This window comes from Motacilla alba, chromosome 20, assembly GCF_015832195.1.
Source record: "Motacilla alba alba isolate MOTALB_02 chromosome 20, Motacilla_alba_V1.0_pri, whole genome shotgun sequence".
NCBI classification, from domain to species: Eukaryota; Metazoa; Chordata; class Aves; order Passeriformes; family Motacillidae; genus Motacilla; species Motacilla alba.
The window spans coordinates 6,615,108-6,627,974 of NC_052035.1; the positions used below are offsets into that span (position 1 = coordinate 6,615,108).

General features: G+C 49.8%; 1 protein-coding gene across 5 annotated transcripts in view; it reads right to left on the minus strand.

Moving 5' to 3' along the window:
* The window catches only part of HNF4A (hepatocyte nuclear factor 4 alpha), a 27,675-nt gene continuing 14,808 nt past the window's right edge, over positions 1–12,867 (minus strand). For all 5 annotated transcript variants that reach the window (XM_038159182.1, XM_038159184.1, XM_038159183.1 and 2 more), the window contains exons 3-10: positions 12,602–12,696; positions 10,371–10,477; positions 7,753–7,908; positions 4,785–4,872; positions 4,121–4,276; positions 3,604–3,840; positions 2,809–2,931; positions 1–2,157 (exon numbers count right to left, since the gene is read on the minus strand). In XM_038159182.1, coding sequence (XP_038015110.1) covers positions 2,015–2,157; positions 2,809–2,931; positions 3,604–3,840; positions 4,121–4,276; positions 4,785–4,872; positions 7,753–7,908; positions 10,371–10,477; positions 12,602–12,696 — 1,105 coding nt within the window. In that variant the 3' untranslated portion in view covers positions 1–2,014. The remainder of the gene's footprint in view (positions 2,158–2,808; positions 2,932–3,603; positions 3,841–4,120; positions 4,277–4,784; positions 4,873–7,752; positions 7,909–10,370; positions 10,478–12,601; positions 12,697–12,867) is intronic.

Genomic DNA, 12,867 nt, shown 5'->3' on the forward strand with positions numbered 1-12,867 from the left:
TCTGGGAAAAGTTAGAAAATATTTTTTTTGTTTATTTTTCTTTTTTTTTTTCCTTTTTTTTATGAATACAAACTCTTGTGAAGAAATATTCCTCTGTTTCCATTGGAAGGCAAAAATTAATGTACAATATCGAGGAATACTTGGTGCAAATGGACCAAAAAGGATTCCCCACAAAGTATGTCTACGTACAGGAAAAAACGTTGCTGCAGCTGGAAAAGACAGCCTGGTTATTACAGGGTTGGGTGTTTTTTTTTTTTTTCATTTAATCTCCCAATTATAAATAATCAATGTGATTTACAAAATAATTTACAGAAAATGATTGGATTCATCATTGCAATAAATTACTTGGTACGACGCCTCCAGCACTGGGGCCATACAATTCCTCTGACACCGCCAGCACGACGTGTTTCATTTTGCATTGGAAATCAAGGGACAGACCTGCAGCTCCTCTGGCTGAGCTGGCTCAGATTTGTCCCCACCAGAGACCTCTTGGCAGCCGTGGGGCCACCATCCTCATCCTCCTGAGAGGCCAGCAGTGGCTCAGGCCTGCCGTGGTGCAGGGCTCTGGGAGCTCCAGCCCTGCTGGCACCTGGAGCAGGCGCTGGGTGCAGGAGGGCTCCTTTCCTGCTTTCAGCTGTAAACCAAAGGTCAGATCCACCGGGTTTTGGCACAGGCAGGCACAGAGGAACAGGGGCAGGAGGGAGCAGAGCAGGCTGGGCAGACCCAAGGCTGGGGCAGGCCCAAGGGGCTTGGGTGAGGCAGGGTTATTGCTTGACCTCTGTGGCTTTTATGTGCAGGACTCAAAGAATTGTATTTTTGAGGTTGGTGCTCTCAAACACTCTGAGGTCTGAAGGAGTCATAACGAATTCTTATCATGTTATGAAGACCTATAAACCTGTTATCAGCCACTCACTCTAAGTTGAAGGAGTGGCACTGCACTAGAGAAGTAGATTGTGTGGCATATCTTAGCATTAAGTTGGGTCTGAACTGAAATCCTGGGTCCCAATGCTCCCAGCACTTAGAAAGCCCAGAACCTTGGTCCAATCTGTGAGGCTCAAGCTCCTCTCACCCCATAGGTCTTTCCCCTTCCTACATCTTTCCCCCACTTCCTTCCAAACAGGCATCCAGTGGTCTTCTTCTGACTGCTGACAAGCAGTAGCTTGGCCAGTGATATTTGGGCAGTGCTGCCAGCCTGCAAAGGGGTGACCCCATCCCGTTAGCTGAAATCTCTGGAGTCCCATGGTCCCTCTGATTGCCAGGAGGCAGTGAGCGGTGCAAGGGAAGGGCTTGGCAGTGGTTGCCTCTCCGAGCATTGTGGTGAGAGGGCAGGCATGGCACGGAAATATCAAACCCCCTCAAGAGGCAGAGGGATCCAAATAGTGGAGTATCTTGGTGGGCCAGACTTTGCCCCAGCATCAGCTGAAAAGATTTGTTAGGTCTGGCTGGGGGGCTTAGTGTGCTGGTGGGTGACACCACACAAAGACCTGGGACTTGCCAAGGCTGAGGAGCAGTTCTGGCAGTGCTGCCTGGGCAAACCCCATGTGCTTCACCTGCTGGGAAGCTCCTGGGGGAGCTTCCACCTCCACCAAGTCTGGCTGGACTGGGGACTGTCAGGGAGGCTGGCACGGCTGTGGGAGGGAAGCCCTCCACTCCCACGGCACAGGGAATTGCTCGTTCACAGGGTCTGTTGTGGCTGAACCAGTGCTGAGGTGGCAGTGGGGCAGCAGCCAGTCACTGCCACCTCCCCGCAGAGGGAGGCAGGAATCTCGCCCTCCTTACAAGGACTGAGGGTTTTGGCAAGGCTTCAGCCTTAGCTCTGGGCCTCTGGGGCTGCCCATGGCACGTGCTGTCCGTAGCTGCAGGAAGACACCTTCTGGTGGTGGTCAGTCCAATAAGCAAGTCCGTGTGTCCGTGCCCAGGGACCTCTGGATGGCTTCTCTTTTCACAGTGGCAGAGTCAGTTTGGGCTTTTCTCCCACATGGTGTCCTGAAGGAGGCTGGTTGGGTGGGGGTTGCTAGATGACCTCCTGTTTTGTGATGGCAGGCTGTGGGATGGATGTGGGCTGCTTTGCCACGGTTGCAATGGCTCCAGGCAGCAGCTTGTACTGCTCCGATCCTGAGCCCGCCGGTGGAGAAGGCTGTGGAGTTTCTGGAGTAGCTGAAGAGAGAGAAACCGAATTAAAAGAGGGCCTCCCAAAACTGACAGCATTGAGATCTGTCCTCAGTCGTGCAGGGTTCAGACATCAGCACAGCAGAGGCTCTTAAGGGCTTGTGTGTTTGCTGTGGGGCAGCTCAGACACGCAGGCATGGTTTGATGCCCCAGGAGAACCACAATAACCAACATCAAATAAGGGGAGCTGCTGACATTTTGACCTGTACTAACCACATTTTTGGTCAGCCAAGCTCATCTCAGTGCAAGGTCCCCAGTGGTGGCTCCATGTGATGGGCCAGATCCTCCTGTGTTTTTGCAGAGGGCAAACTGAGGTGTGTCTGAACCACTCAAGGGAAGGGAAGCCTTTCCACTGATTTCACTAAGCTCTGGGTAGGATCATTCATCCCTTAAGGGCTATGTAAAAGTTGCAGTCTGCCAAGGAGTATCTTGTTGAATCAGTTAGTCTGGCCTAATCTAATCTAACCCACTTCTCTGTTTGTCTTTCCCTCTTTTCTGCATAGGAATTTCTCACACACTCATTATCTGAGACTTTGTCTTGCTTGCAGATTTCCATGCAAGGTAGAAACTACCTCCACAGGCACACTGGAAAGCTCCTGGTTTCTCCCAGGAGCTCTCTGTCTCTCTGGATATACTCACACATCTGCCCGTTGTGCATCTGAGGAGGCATTGTGTTTGCCACAATGACGTTTGTTCCCAGGTTCTCCTGGATCAGGTGAGGGTGCAGGTGGTGGTGGGTGTGCGGCGTTTCACTTGATGAGCCTAAGAACATGCAGAAGACATTAATTGCCACGATGGCAGAAGGAGACAGTTCAGATGGGCAGACCCACTGCATCCAAATGTCCGAGGCTTTGTGCACCATCAGCTTGTGCACAGGTGACTGGAGCACACCCTTGCCTTTTTCCTCCATGCATGCCTTGAACTAACTAACCCCTGCCTGCTGCCTGCATGTCCACTTATTCAGGATTATATTCCTTAGTCACACCTCCACATGAAGAATAGCACAGTGGGAACTTTTCATTTCTTTTTGTCCCATTGGATGCTCCCACTAGAAAATCTAGGGTGTTCTTTCAACCTGAGCTTTCAGACCTCTTTGTTTTAGTGAGTCCCTTCTGACAAAGGAGGATTGGTGAAACGGCTGCCAGGCAGGAGTCTGGGGGGTGCACATCAGAGCTTGTCTGTGTGCAGAGGGCTGGGGATGCCTCTCTGTAAACAGAGGCACAGCCGATGCTTCTCTTTAGGTGAGAAGAAGTAGAGGACCCTTGGTTACCCCTGTCAAGGACAGGGGAGATGATTTTCTGTGAGTCAAGGGCTGACCTGCAGACTGGCTGTCTCTAACTTTGCTGGATAGGGAGCAGTGACTAAGGGGGGGTCTCAAGGGGACAACAGTCAGGGAATGCCAAGAGACCTCTTGTCAGACCCTCAAGTACTCACCTCCCAGCAGCATCTCCTGCAGCAGGTTGTCAATCTTGGCCATGCCGAAGAGCTTGACGAACTGGATCTGCTCTATCATCTGCCAGGTGATGCTCTGCAGCACGGGCAGCAGCAGCAGCAGCTCCCCGAAGCGGCCCCGCGAGTCGTACTGCCGGTCGTTGATGTAATCCTCCAGGCTCACCTGCACCTGGTACCGCATCCGCTTGATCTTGGACGGGTCGCTCAGCCCCTTGGCATCTGCAACGACCCGCACAGCCAACTCTCCAGGCTGCTGCCCTGGGAGCTGCCTGTCAGTGACAGCACGAACTCTGGGCACAGCCTGGGAGCTGCCTCTGATTCCCCATTGTCTGCTGCGATGGACAATTTTTCTTTTCTTAGACTGACTTCTCTCCCTCTCTAAGAACAGTTTGGCCCACACAGGAGACCAGGTAGCTTTTCCACCGCTCGGGACTGGGGTTAGTCAGCACAATCCAGACTAGACCCCTCTGATGGTAACCCTCCCCAAGCTGGGGCATACCTGGGTCAAAGAAGATGATGGCTTTCAAGCAGGCATATTCGTTGTCATCTATCTGCAGCTCCTGGAAGGGCAGGACCAGCTCGTCCAGGATGCGGATGGCCACACGGTTCACCTCCACCAGCTCGGGGCAGTTCCGGGGGATGATGTGATCATTGCCTTCAGACAAGCAGCACAGAGACCAATTATCCTAATCATTGCTCAAGACTTAGCTGGGGTGACAAGGAGTTCAAAATTCAGGTAGCTAATGCTGAGATAATTTTGGGGTGGAGAAATTAAGAAATTCCTCCTTCAGCCCCTGCTCTGTCTCAACACCAGAAATTCTGATCTGTTTTACCAGAGCAGCTACTCATTACACAGAAGCTGCTCAAGTGAGGAAAAGCTGACCAAGGAGTGAGAGCTTTTTTTCCCAATCCCACCACTACCTGCTTACACAAACCTGGGGGTGCACCATGAATGTTCACACAGTCCCCAGTTTTGCCACACCTCATGGCCTTGATGTCAATGTCAACCAGGCCTACCTGTGCTGGGCTTGCTAAAATACAGAACAGCTCAAGCCACCACCCTGCAAAAAGGATTTCCACAAACACTGAACCACCCTCTCCTTCACCCCAGCAGGGAAGTGTCACAGAAGCAGATGGGCTGGGAGCAGAAGTGCAATTTTTACCTAGCAGCAAGACATCCTTGAACACCATGGACCTCTTGGCAGCTCCCAGTAACAGATGCTCCCCTGCGTGTGCACGTAGCAGTGCTACCTGCAAGGGCAGGGAAAAGTTATTTGGGTGATGCAGAGACTGAGACCAATCTGTGATTTCATGTCAGCAAGAGGGAAAGCTCAGCACTCCTGTACTGCACTCAAGGATGGGAGTGAGGGCCCCTCTTCAGTTACAGACAGAGAAAGAGATCAAAAAATGCTCTGTGCTAAACCAGTTATAAATCCAGCAGAACCAGCAGGTAGGAGACAGCACCTGAAATGTGCCATATTCAGGACACATGCCATGAGCAGGACCATGCTAGACTGTCCCAGGACCTCCCACCAGTGTGGGCTGTTTGCAGACAGCTCCTACCAAGTGCAGAACCAGGACTACACTCCATCCTGGGAAGTGGGGAGAAGTACAGTCCCTGCTGTTGGACATTGCTGTCCCTCTGGGCTGTGCCCACCTCCCACTGCAGTCACACCCATGGGGACCCATGTCCAGCTGGCCACTGGGGTCACCCCCTGGCCATTCATCCCCTGCACAGCCACAGGAACTGGCGACAGGGAAGCCAAAGGGATGTTTTTTCCCCCTGATGTTAATGATTGAAGTGTTTCACTTTACACCCTCCAGTGGCTCCTGAGAATGTTCTGAATCTTTTGCCCTCCTTCAGTTAAAAATTTCAGATATTTAGGCAGAAAGAGAAGTTAACAATTGGACATCCTGACACAGAGACTTCTTAATGTCCAGCCAGGACCTTCTGCTGGAGAAAACAATCATTAAACATTAATAGAGAAATGCTGAAAAGTATGTTCTGATGGGAATGATCCACTTTTCCAGTGTGTTACTCTCAGCATCTGTCAAAGCCAAGAGAAGTCTTACCCTAGCAGGAATGCAAGGAGAATGTATCACCCATAGAAGAGAGCTCTGGTTAGGAAAGATGCTGATGTCTAGGAGAGGGGTTTTTGGCTTTTTTTTCACCCCAGATGGTAAAAAAGGTTATGCAAAATAAATAGAGATCCTTGCAAAAAGGCTGTGCACACATGATACTGGGGAGTCTTTATCTAGATGCCAAAATCTAGCCTCTCTCTGTTGCTGTCCAAACATGGGTGGATATGTTAGAACTGAGCTGTTGGAATTACCAGAGCAGCACAAAACTCAGCTTTCCTCCCTGACAAAGCTATGACAAGGAAAAACTGCCACTCTCAGGAAAGAGTGAAGCTCTCAGCTAAAAATTTCCTGCCTATTGCAAATTCAAGAAGGTTCAGTTTGTAACCACCTTTTTTTGTGTCCATAGAATTTCCTTGTTTGAGCAGGGTTAAAGTGAATTACTTCAAGAAGGCCAAAGCATCTCATTTGGTATTTGTTCTTGCAGTGATGAGCCTGAGATACATCGTTCCAATGTGAATTAGGATAAATATACAGTTGTAACACAACAAGGCAGAACTTGAACTTTGAGATGAAACATCTTTGCCCCACCAAACATGGTAGTTTGGATATTTTGAGAATGAGGGCTTGGGTACAATCTTTTCTACAAAAGGAGATCTGTTTTATGGAGCAGCCTCTCCCTTGTGGGAAGGCAGGGTTCAAACTGTGCCATCTTTAGGCTTTGTTTTCTCCTTTGAGGAATTTTGCAGCCCCACAACTGTAAAATGAGTTCATGTGGAAGTTGCTGCAGTTTGCAGAGTTATTGGCCAGGTTTAGGGCCTCTGTTCCAAATGGCAGAAGGATGTGATGGGTTGTGCAGAGCTGTCCCAGGTCTGTGCTGGGCTGCAGCCTGTTTATTTGTATATTCTCTGTAAATGGCATTTGCCATTGGAGTCCATTGTGGTTTTCATAAATTATTAATTGTATTTTCCTTAGCAGTTTAACAGATTTCTTTTAATTTTAAACAATTTAGCACTTGCACACAATAGAAAAGAAGGAAGCATGCTCCCGTTTTAGGAGCACTGAATTCCTCAGAGCTCTGGGTGCTGCTGGGTGGTTATTAAAGAGCTCAGATTTAGGATTTAGGGGGTTTTGATCAGCTGGACCCTCTCAACTGGATATCCTAATTCTTCATGATATAAAAATTACCTCCAAGTCAATAGGGATGAAGACTGGTCCTAGCTGAAGAGAACACATTCTGGTTTTGTGACTGCACACTGGACAGACTGGAAATACCTTCCTGCCTGTGACAGGACCTGTGCTGGCCCTGCCAGAAGTGCTATCCCAGCCACATGTGCTGTTCAAGGCTGGGCACACATCATGTCCTTCAACATCTATTGCAGATCTCTGAAATTTAGACACCCACAGGAGGCCTCTCCTTGTACCTCTTTGAGGCTGCCTGAGATCCTGCAGTGCAGTTCTACAGAGGACACCAAAGCCACTGTGCTTATCTTCATTGGGGAACCCACAAATGCCATTTCAGTAATTTCTGTCAAATGCAAATATATCCTTGCTTCTTAATCCTGGAAAAAAATTTTCCACTGCCCTGGGAGCAAACTAGTGTAATTCCATACAAACATACCCCTAGGCAGGAAGCAGCAAGAGACAGGCAGATTTTAAATTCTGGGCAGACCTTAGGCCAGAAATCTCTCCTGCTAATTCTGATTACCCCAAGCATTTGTCAAGCACTTCAGGTTTTCAAAGTGCTGTGCAAACCATAATTAATAAATGACTGGCTGACCCCAAAATGCTCATCTGATAACGACCTAATTCAAGCTCAGTGTTATCTGGCTGTGTTCATGGGCTGATTAGCAGCACATGCAAGTGGCCCGTGCTGGCATTGTATGGATGCCTGGCCCGGGCTGGCATTGTATGGATGCTGTTCCCAATCAGCTGCAGCAGTCAGGATAAGAGAGTGCACAATGAGCATTTTCTCTCAAGGTCTCAGCTGGTTTTGGCTCCCTGCTGCCTCTACCAGGGCAGAGAGAGGTGGGGTGGATGGGGGGGACTTGCCTGGTCATCCAGGGGCAGCTCACAGAAGGGGGGGATGTACTTGGCCCACTCCACCAGCACCAACAGCTGCTGCTTCATGGACTCACACACGTCGGAAATATTGGCAATCTTCTTCCCTCGGATGTCTCCGTTGAGCACAGGAACTGGGGATGATATCTGGAAGGAGAGAAGAGATCCTTCAGCTTTCAGTGCCACAGAGGACCCACGGAGAGGAAAATCCCCAGCCCATGGGTTGTGTTGATGCAGACTCCAGAAATAATAATTAGATTTTTCTGTTGCACACACCCAGCTCCCAGAACAGGTGAGCCAACAAGAGTCATTTAAACTCAGATCAGCTTGGGTATCTGTGAACATGAAACACTGAGAGCAGAGGCTGTGGATCATCTTGGTAAACTGCAATGCCTTGAACAGACTGGAAAGCACAGAGGAAACAATTCTAAAGCCAGGATCTTCCTCCCGCTGAACAAGTGTGCTCAGTCAAGGTCCAGGAGGGAACAGAGGGGCTTGTGTGGCAGTCAGCCTCACCAGTAGAAAGGGCACATCCCCCAGTGCTGCTGCACAAGCTACTTGGTCCCACCAAAGCACAGAGAGCTGCTCCCCTTTCAGCCTGCTCCAGAGGCTGGGCTTGGCCAGAGCTGCCATGTCTGCTTTCCACAGGAGGCGAGCAGGCTCTGCTCCTCTCCTGAGTCATCATGAGCTCACCAGGCCACAGCTTTCTAGGTCTGACATTGCTTTCTGTGAGCACCAGACCATTAACATCACCCGCTCTGAATAGCTAAGGACAGACTTTAAAGATAAGGGTCTCACACCTCCCATTGGCTTTTAGGTCCTTTTGGCAAAACTGGGCAAGTTCAAACATGCCCACAACACGGGTGACATTTGTTACGTGGCAAATTACTTGTGATTGCCACTTCATTTGCAAAGGACAACCCTGACAACTCTGCAAGTACTGTCACACAGAGATGGACAGAACATCTCCCCCAAACCAGGCACCCAACCTTCTGCCTGGTTCTCATGCATAGCTGCTCACCCAGGTCATCTAAAAATTTGCCCTTAGTCACTACTTTATCCTCATGCTTCTGTAAGCAATTAACTCAACCCCATCACTGCCCTCTGCCTGCCCTCTGTGCTCTTGTACAACATCAGCTCTTCCTGTCCTATTCCTGCCAGCATTTTCAGCTCGGACCCTGCTGGCCTCCCCAAGGAAATGGAATTCAAATGCCACCTGCATTTTTTTTTTTTCAGGTTGCATTACCTGGAGGCTTTCCAGCTCACCAGCTATTATTGAATAAATAAGATTGTAAAAATCTCACCATGTATTACCCTAATCAGAGGGCCCGGAAGGCTTAGCAAATAAATAAAGACCTCTGGGTGAGTGACCCTAGATCTTGGAGAAAGCAGCTCCTCAGCAGTATCTTGGTCTAATTAGCAAGGCACATAAAAGTTACCAATTACCGTGCTGGAGCCTGCCTTGTTTAATGAATCTCTCTGTGCTCTGTGGGAGAGCAGGAGCTCCCCTGGATTTGTCCGTGGTTGTAGTTTTTATCAGCAGACCCTGCTTACATGTGATGGCACTGCAGGAGTCTGAGCCCCAGAAATGTCCTTCCCTTGTAGATTTGGTGACTGGAGACCCCATTATCTCACACCTCTGGGAGCAGCATCAGTGTTATTTTTACAGGGTATGTAGATATGTTCAGGCCTGCTCGGGACAAGGTGGGATGAGATTGGATGTGCTTTTTGTGTACAAGATTGGCCCTTGGCCATTCTGGCATACCCCTTCTTTGGGGAAGTGGACCTTACAGCCTGAGCCTCATGTGGAGCCCAGAGCACAGCACGTCCTGTCCTGGAGCATCTCCCAGGGCAGCCTTCAGGGCAACCTGACCCTTGAAGCAGCATGGACTGCCAACTCAACCCCCTGCTCGTCTTCCCCAGGACACAGAGTTCTGTTCTCCCCAGCTCCATGAAGAGTGGCAGGTCCTGCCTCCAGCACAGCTCCATCCTTGTCACTTCTTCTCACAGACAAACCCTCCCTGCAGGCTGTGTGTGCCCATCCTGTCCTGAGCTGTGTACACCATTTGCAGTACCCAGCCTCTTAAATCAGAGTCATCTTTTCAATGTGAACTCTCTAGGAAACGAATCTTGGCAGTATGCGAGTGGAAACAGGGAATTTCAGGCAAGCACTGGAAAAGGTATCTGCATAAAACAAGCAGGAAACTGATTCCTCATGAAACTGTGCAGGAATCCAAAGTTCCTAACAGCTCATGGGGAAGGGAGGCTGCTCACGCAAGGCCAGCCTCTCGTAGGCTTAGGCAGCCACAGCTCTTTGGATTGCAATGATTCTACCCTACTTTATTCCATCAGGCTCTCCAGCCTTCCTGTGTCCCATTAAAGCAGAACAAATCACTGCATATTGCTACAACTGAGTTCTGGAGTAAGGGGATTCAAAGGGAAGGTTTCAGGTAACAAATGCTTTTTGAAAAATCAGTGTTGAGTTGGCAGATAATCCACTTAAAAAAGAGGTGATAATTTGAAGACTTGGCTATTAAATACTCAGCTGGCTCTACACACCAGGTAGTGCCTGATGCTTTTGTATTTGATAAAGAAGGAAGAAGAGGTACCTGCTGTGCCAGGGCTTCTGCATGCAGGAGGGCATTGATGGAGGGCAGGCTGCTGTCCTCGTAACTTGATCTGCGGGTGCTGATTCGGTCCCGTTCATTTTGTACAGCTGCAAGAGAGGATTTTGGCTGAGCTGCAGGTGGTTCATGGCAATGCACACTGAAAACTAGCACAGACTTTTGGCGTCCCCCTTCCTTAGCTGCAGTTTCCCAGCTTCCCTGCCAGGCAGGGCGGAGGTGCAGCTGTGTCTGGTTTGGGATGGATGCCAGTGAGAGCTAACTGCATCTGGTGGATCTGATTTCTTATTTGCTTTATTAGACTTTCCAGAGATGGGGTTGATTCAGAACCCAAACACCTGTAGAGTTCAGTGGGGAAAATTTCCTGGCAAAGAATCTGAGTTTTTTGATTTCATGATATGGGGTTTGAAACGGTGGCCATGCTCATGTATGCAGCCCAAAGCTGCTGTGTGAAATGGAGGAGTATCTGCAAGGTTTCCTTGCCCACATGGCTCCTGTGAGCTCCATTCAGAAAAGCTGTTGCACTGGGTAGGTGTAGTTGGAAAACTTCTGTCTCAACTACAGTAAGGAAGTGCAGAACTGCTGCTGCTTACCCATCCAGAGCAAAAGAGCTCTCTCATACCTTATTGTAAAAGCATCCCAGGACAGGTTTGACCCCAGTGTGCGTCCCTGTTTGGTCTAGTCTTGAGGGCTTGGAGGGGGAGGATTTGCCTGCTCTGTCTGTCACGAGGCCTGGGCTGGCTGTAACTCACCCTGGCCACGCCACTCAGAGCCATCTGCTCAAATAAGCTATTGATCCATGGCAGGGGAAACAGCACAGTCCCTGCCTTGGGCTGGTGGCTCTCTGGATTGATACGTTCTCCATGTATAAATCCACCTGATAAAAAGCAATAATGAGGCTGGGCCAGGAGAAAAGCCCTGCAGTCAGCGGCTGTAAATAGGAGCTCTCAAGGTTATGCTGCTTGTTATCAGTAGCAGGCCCCTGAGTTCAGTCATGCCACGATGTTTTCCAAATGTTTGCTCAGTATTAGCTGGTCATGCACCTAATGTAACTTCTATTGAATATTAACAGACAACAGCACAGCTCTGGGCAGGGGATGAGCTGCATGGAGGGGAGGATTCCTATATTCTTCAGGAAAAGTCAAGAAAAGTTGCTAGTGATACCACATCTCCTTTTACAGGGAATAAAGGTTCCTGCTCAGAGGTCTTCCTGCAGCCACCAATGTACCACTGGTATTTCCCTGTTGTCTTCAAGGACCCTTTTACTCCAAAGTTTCTCCTTGAGGCAGTATGAACTGGGAGGAGCATGGGGTTTCATTTCCCTGCATGGAATAACAGGGCTGAATGCCTCCCAGTTATGCCTTTGCAGACATGAGTGGGGTGGGTGAGCTCTGTGGGATGCCTGGAGTGGGTGAGCTCTGTGGGATGCCTCTGCCCTGGCAGTTTGTCCCTCCACTAACAGGAGAGCCATCAAGGCCACCAGGTTCTCCTGCCCCTTCTCAAAACAGGACTAAACAAGGGGAGAATCCTGACAGGGGGACCTGTATGGGCTGCAGAGACAGGGAGGTAGGGGAGCTGAGGGGGTGAGCATGGCCCATGTAGGGATATCTCTGCTCTTTTCATACAGTTAAATAGCAAAAATGCTCCACTTTACTCTGGATCCTTTCTGCTGTGGTGAAACTAAACTAAACTCACTGCCGCTCTGCAGAGGGTCAGCAAGAACCTATATATCTATCAGGGAAAAAAGGTGCAAAATGTCAGTGTCACTTTTGCTGGCCAGCTGTGGGTTTTGTGGTCACTCTGAGATAACAGCACTTGGAGCAGTTTCACCAAAGTATTTCCAAATTCCCAGGCCTTCTTTGAAGTTTCTGCTCCTCAGTGATGTGCAGAAGCATTCCCAAACCCCTCCAGTGCACTGGCCGTGTGGGAGCCCAGGTGCTGTGTGTGTCAGTGTGAGCAGGAGTGAGCTGAAGAGCCCTGGGGTGTGATTTGTGTGCACAAACATGGGCAGTTCTGAGACACAGGCATGGACCCTCCCTAAATCCCCCTGTGGTGGGGGTCAGGATCTGTGCCCAGGAGAGAACAGTGCAGGGAACACAGGGCTGAGGTGGCTGGGCAAGTGTGCACCTGGCAGGGACCAGCCTTGGCTGCAAGGGCTTCCTCAAACACCCAGGCAGCGTGAGGGACTGCTGCTGGGGGAAGCCAGAAGCACCCACCTTCCTTCTTCATCCCTGCTCGGAAGCACTTCTTCAGCCTGCAGTACCGGCACTGGTTTCTTTTGTCTTTGTCTACCACACACTGCCTGTTAAACCTGGGAAGGAAGGAAGAAGGAAAGGTGTCAGGACTAGCAAGACTGAGCCTGAGGGCAGGACAAGACTGAGCCCCAAGCTCCAAGACATGCTCAGAGAAGGTTCCCAGAGGCTCACCCTTAGAAAGGAGCCCCAGTCTGTGATTTTTCCACTCTTGCTTTAGCCTGTGGTTT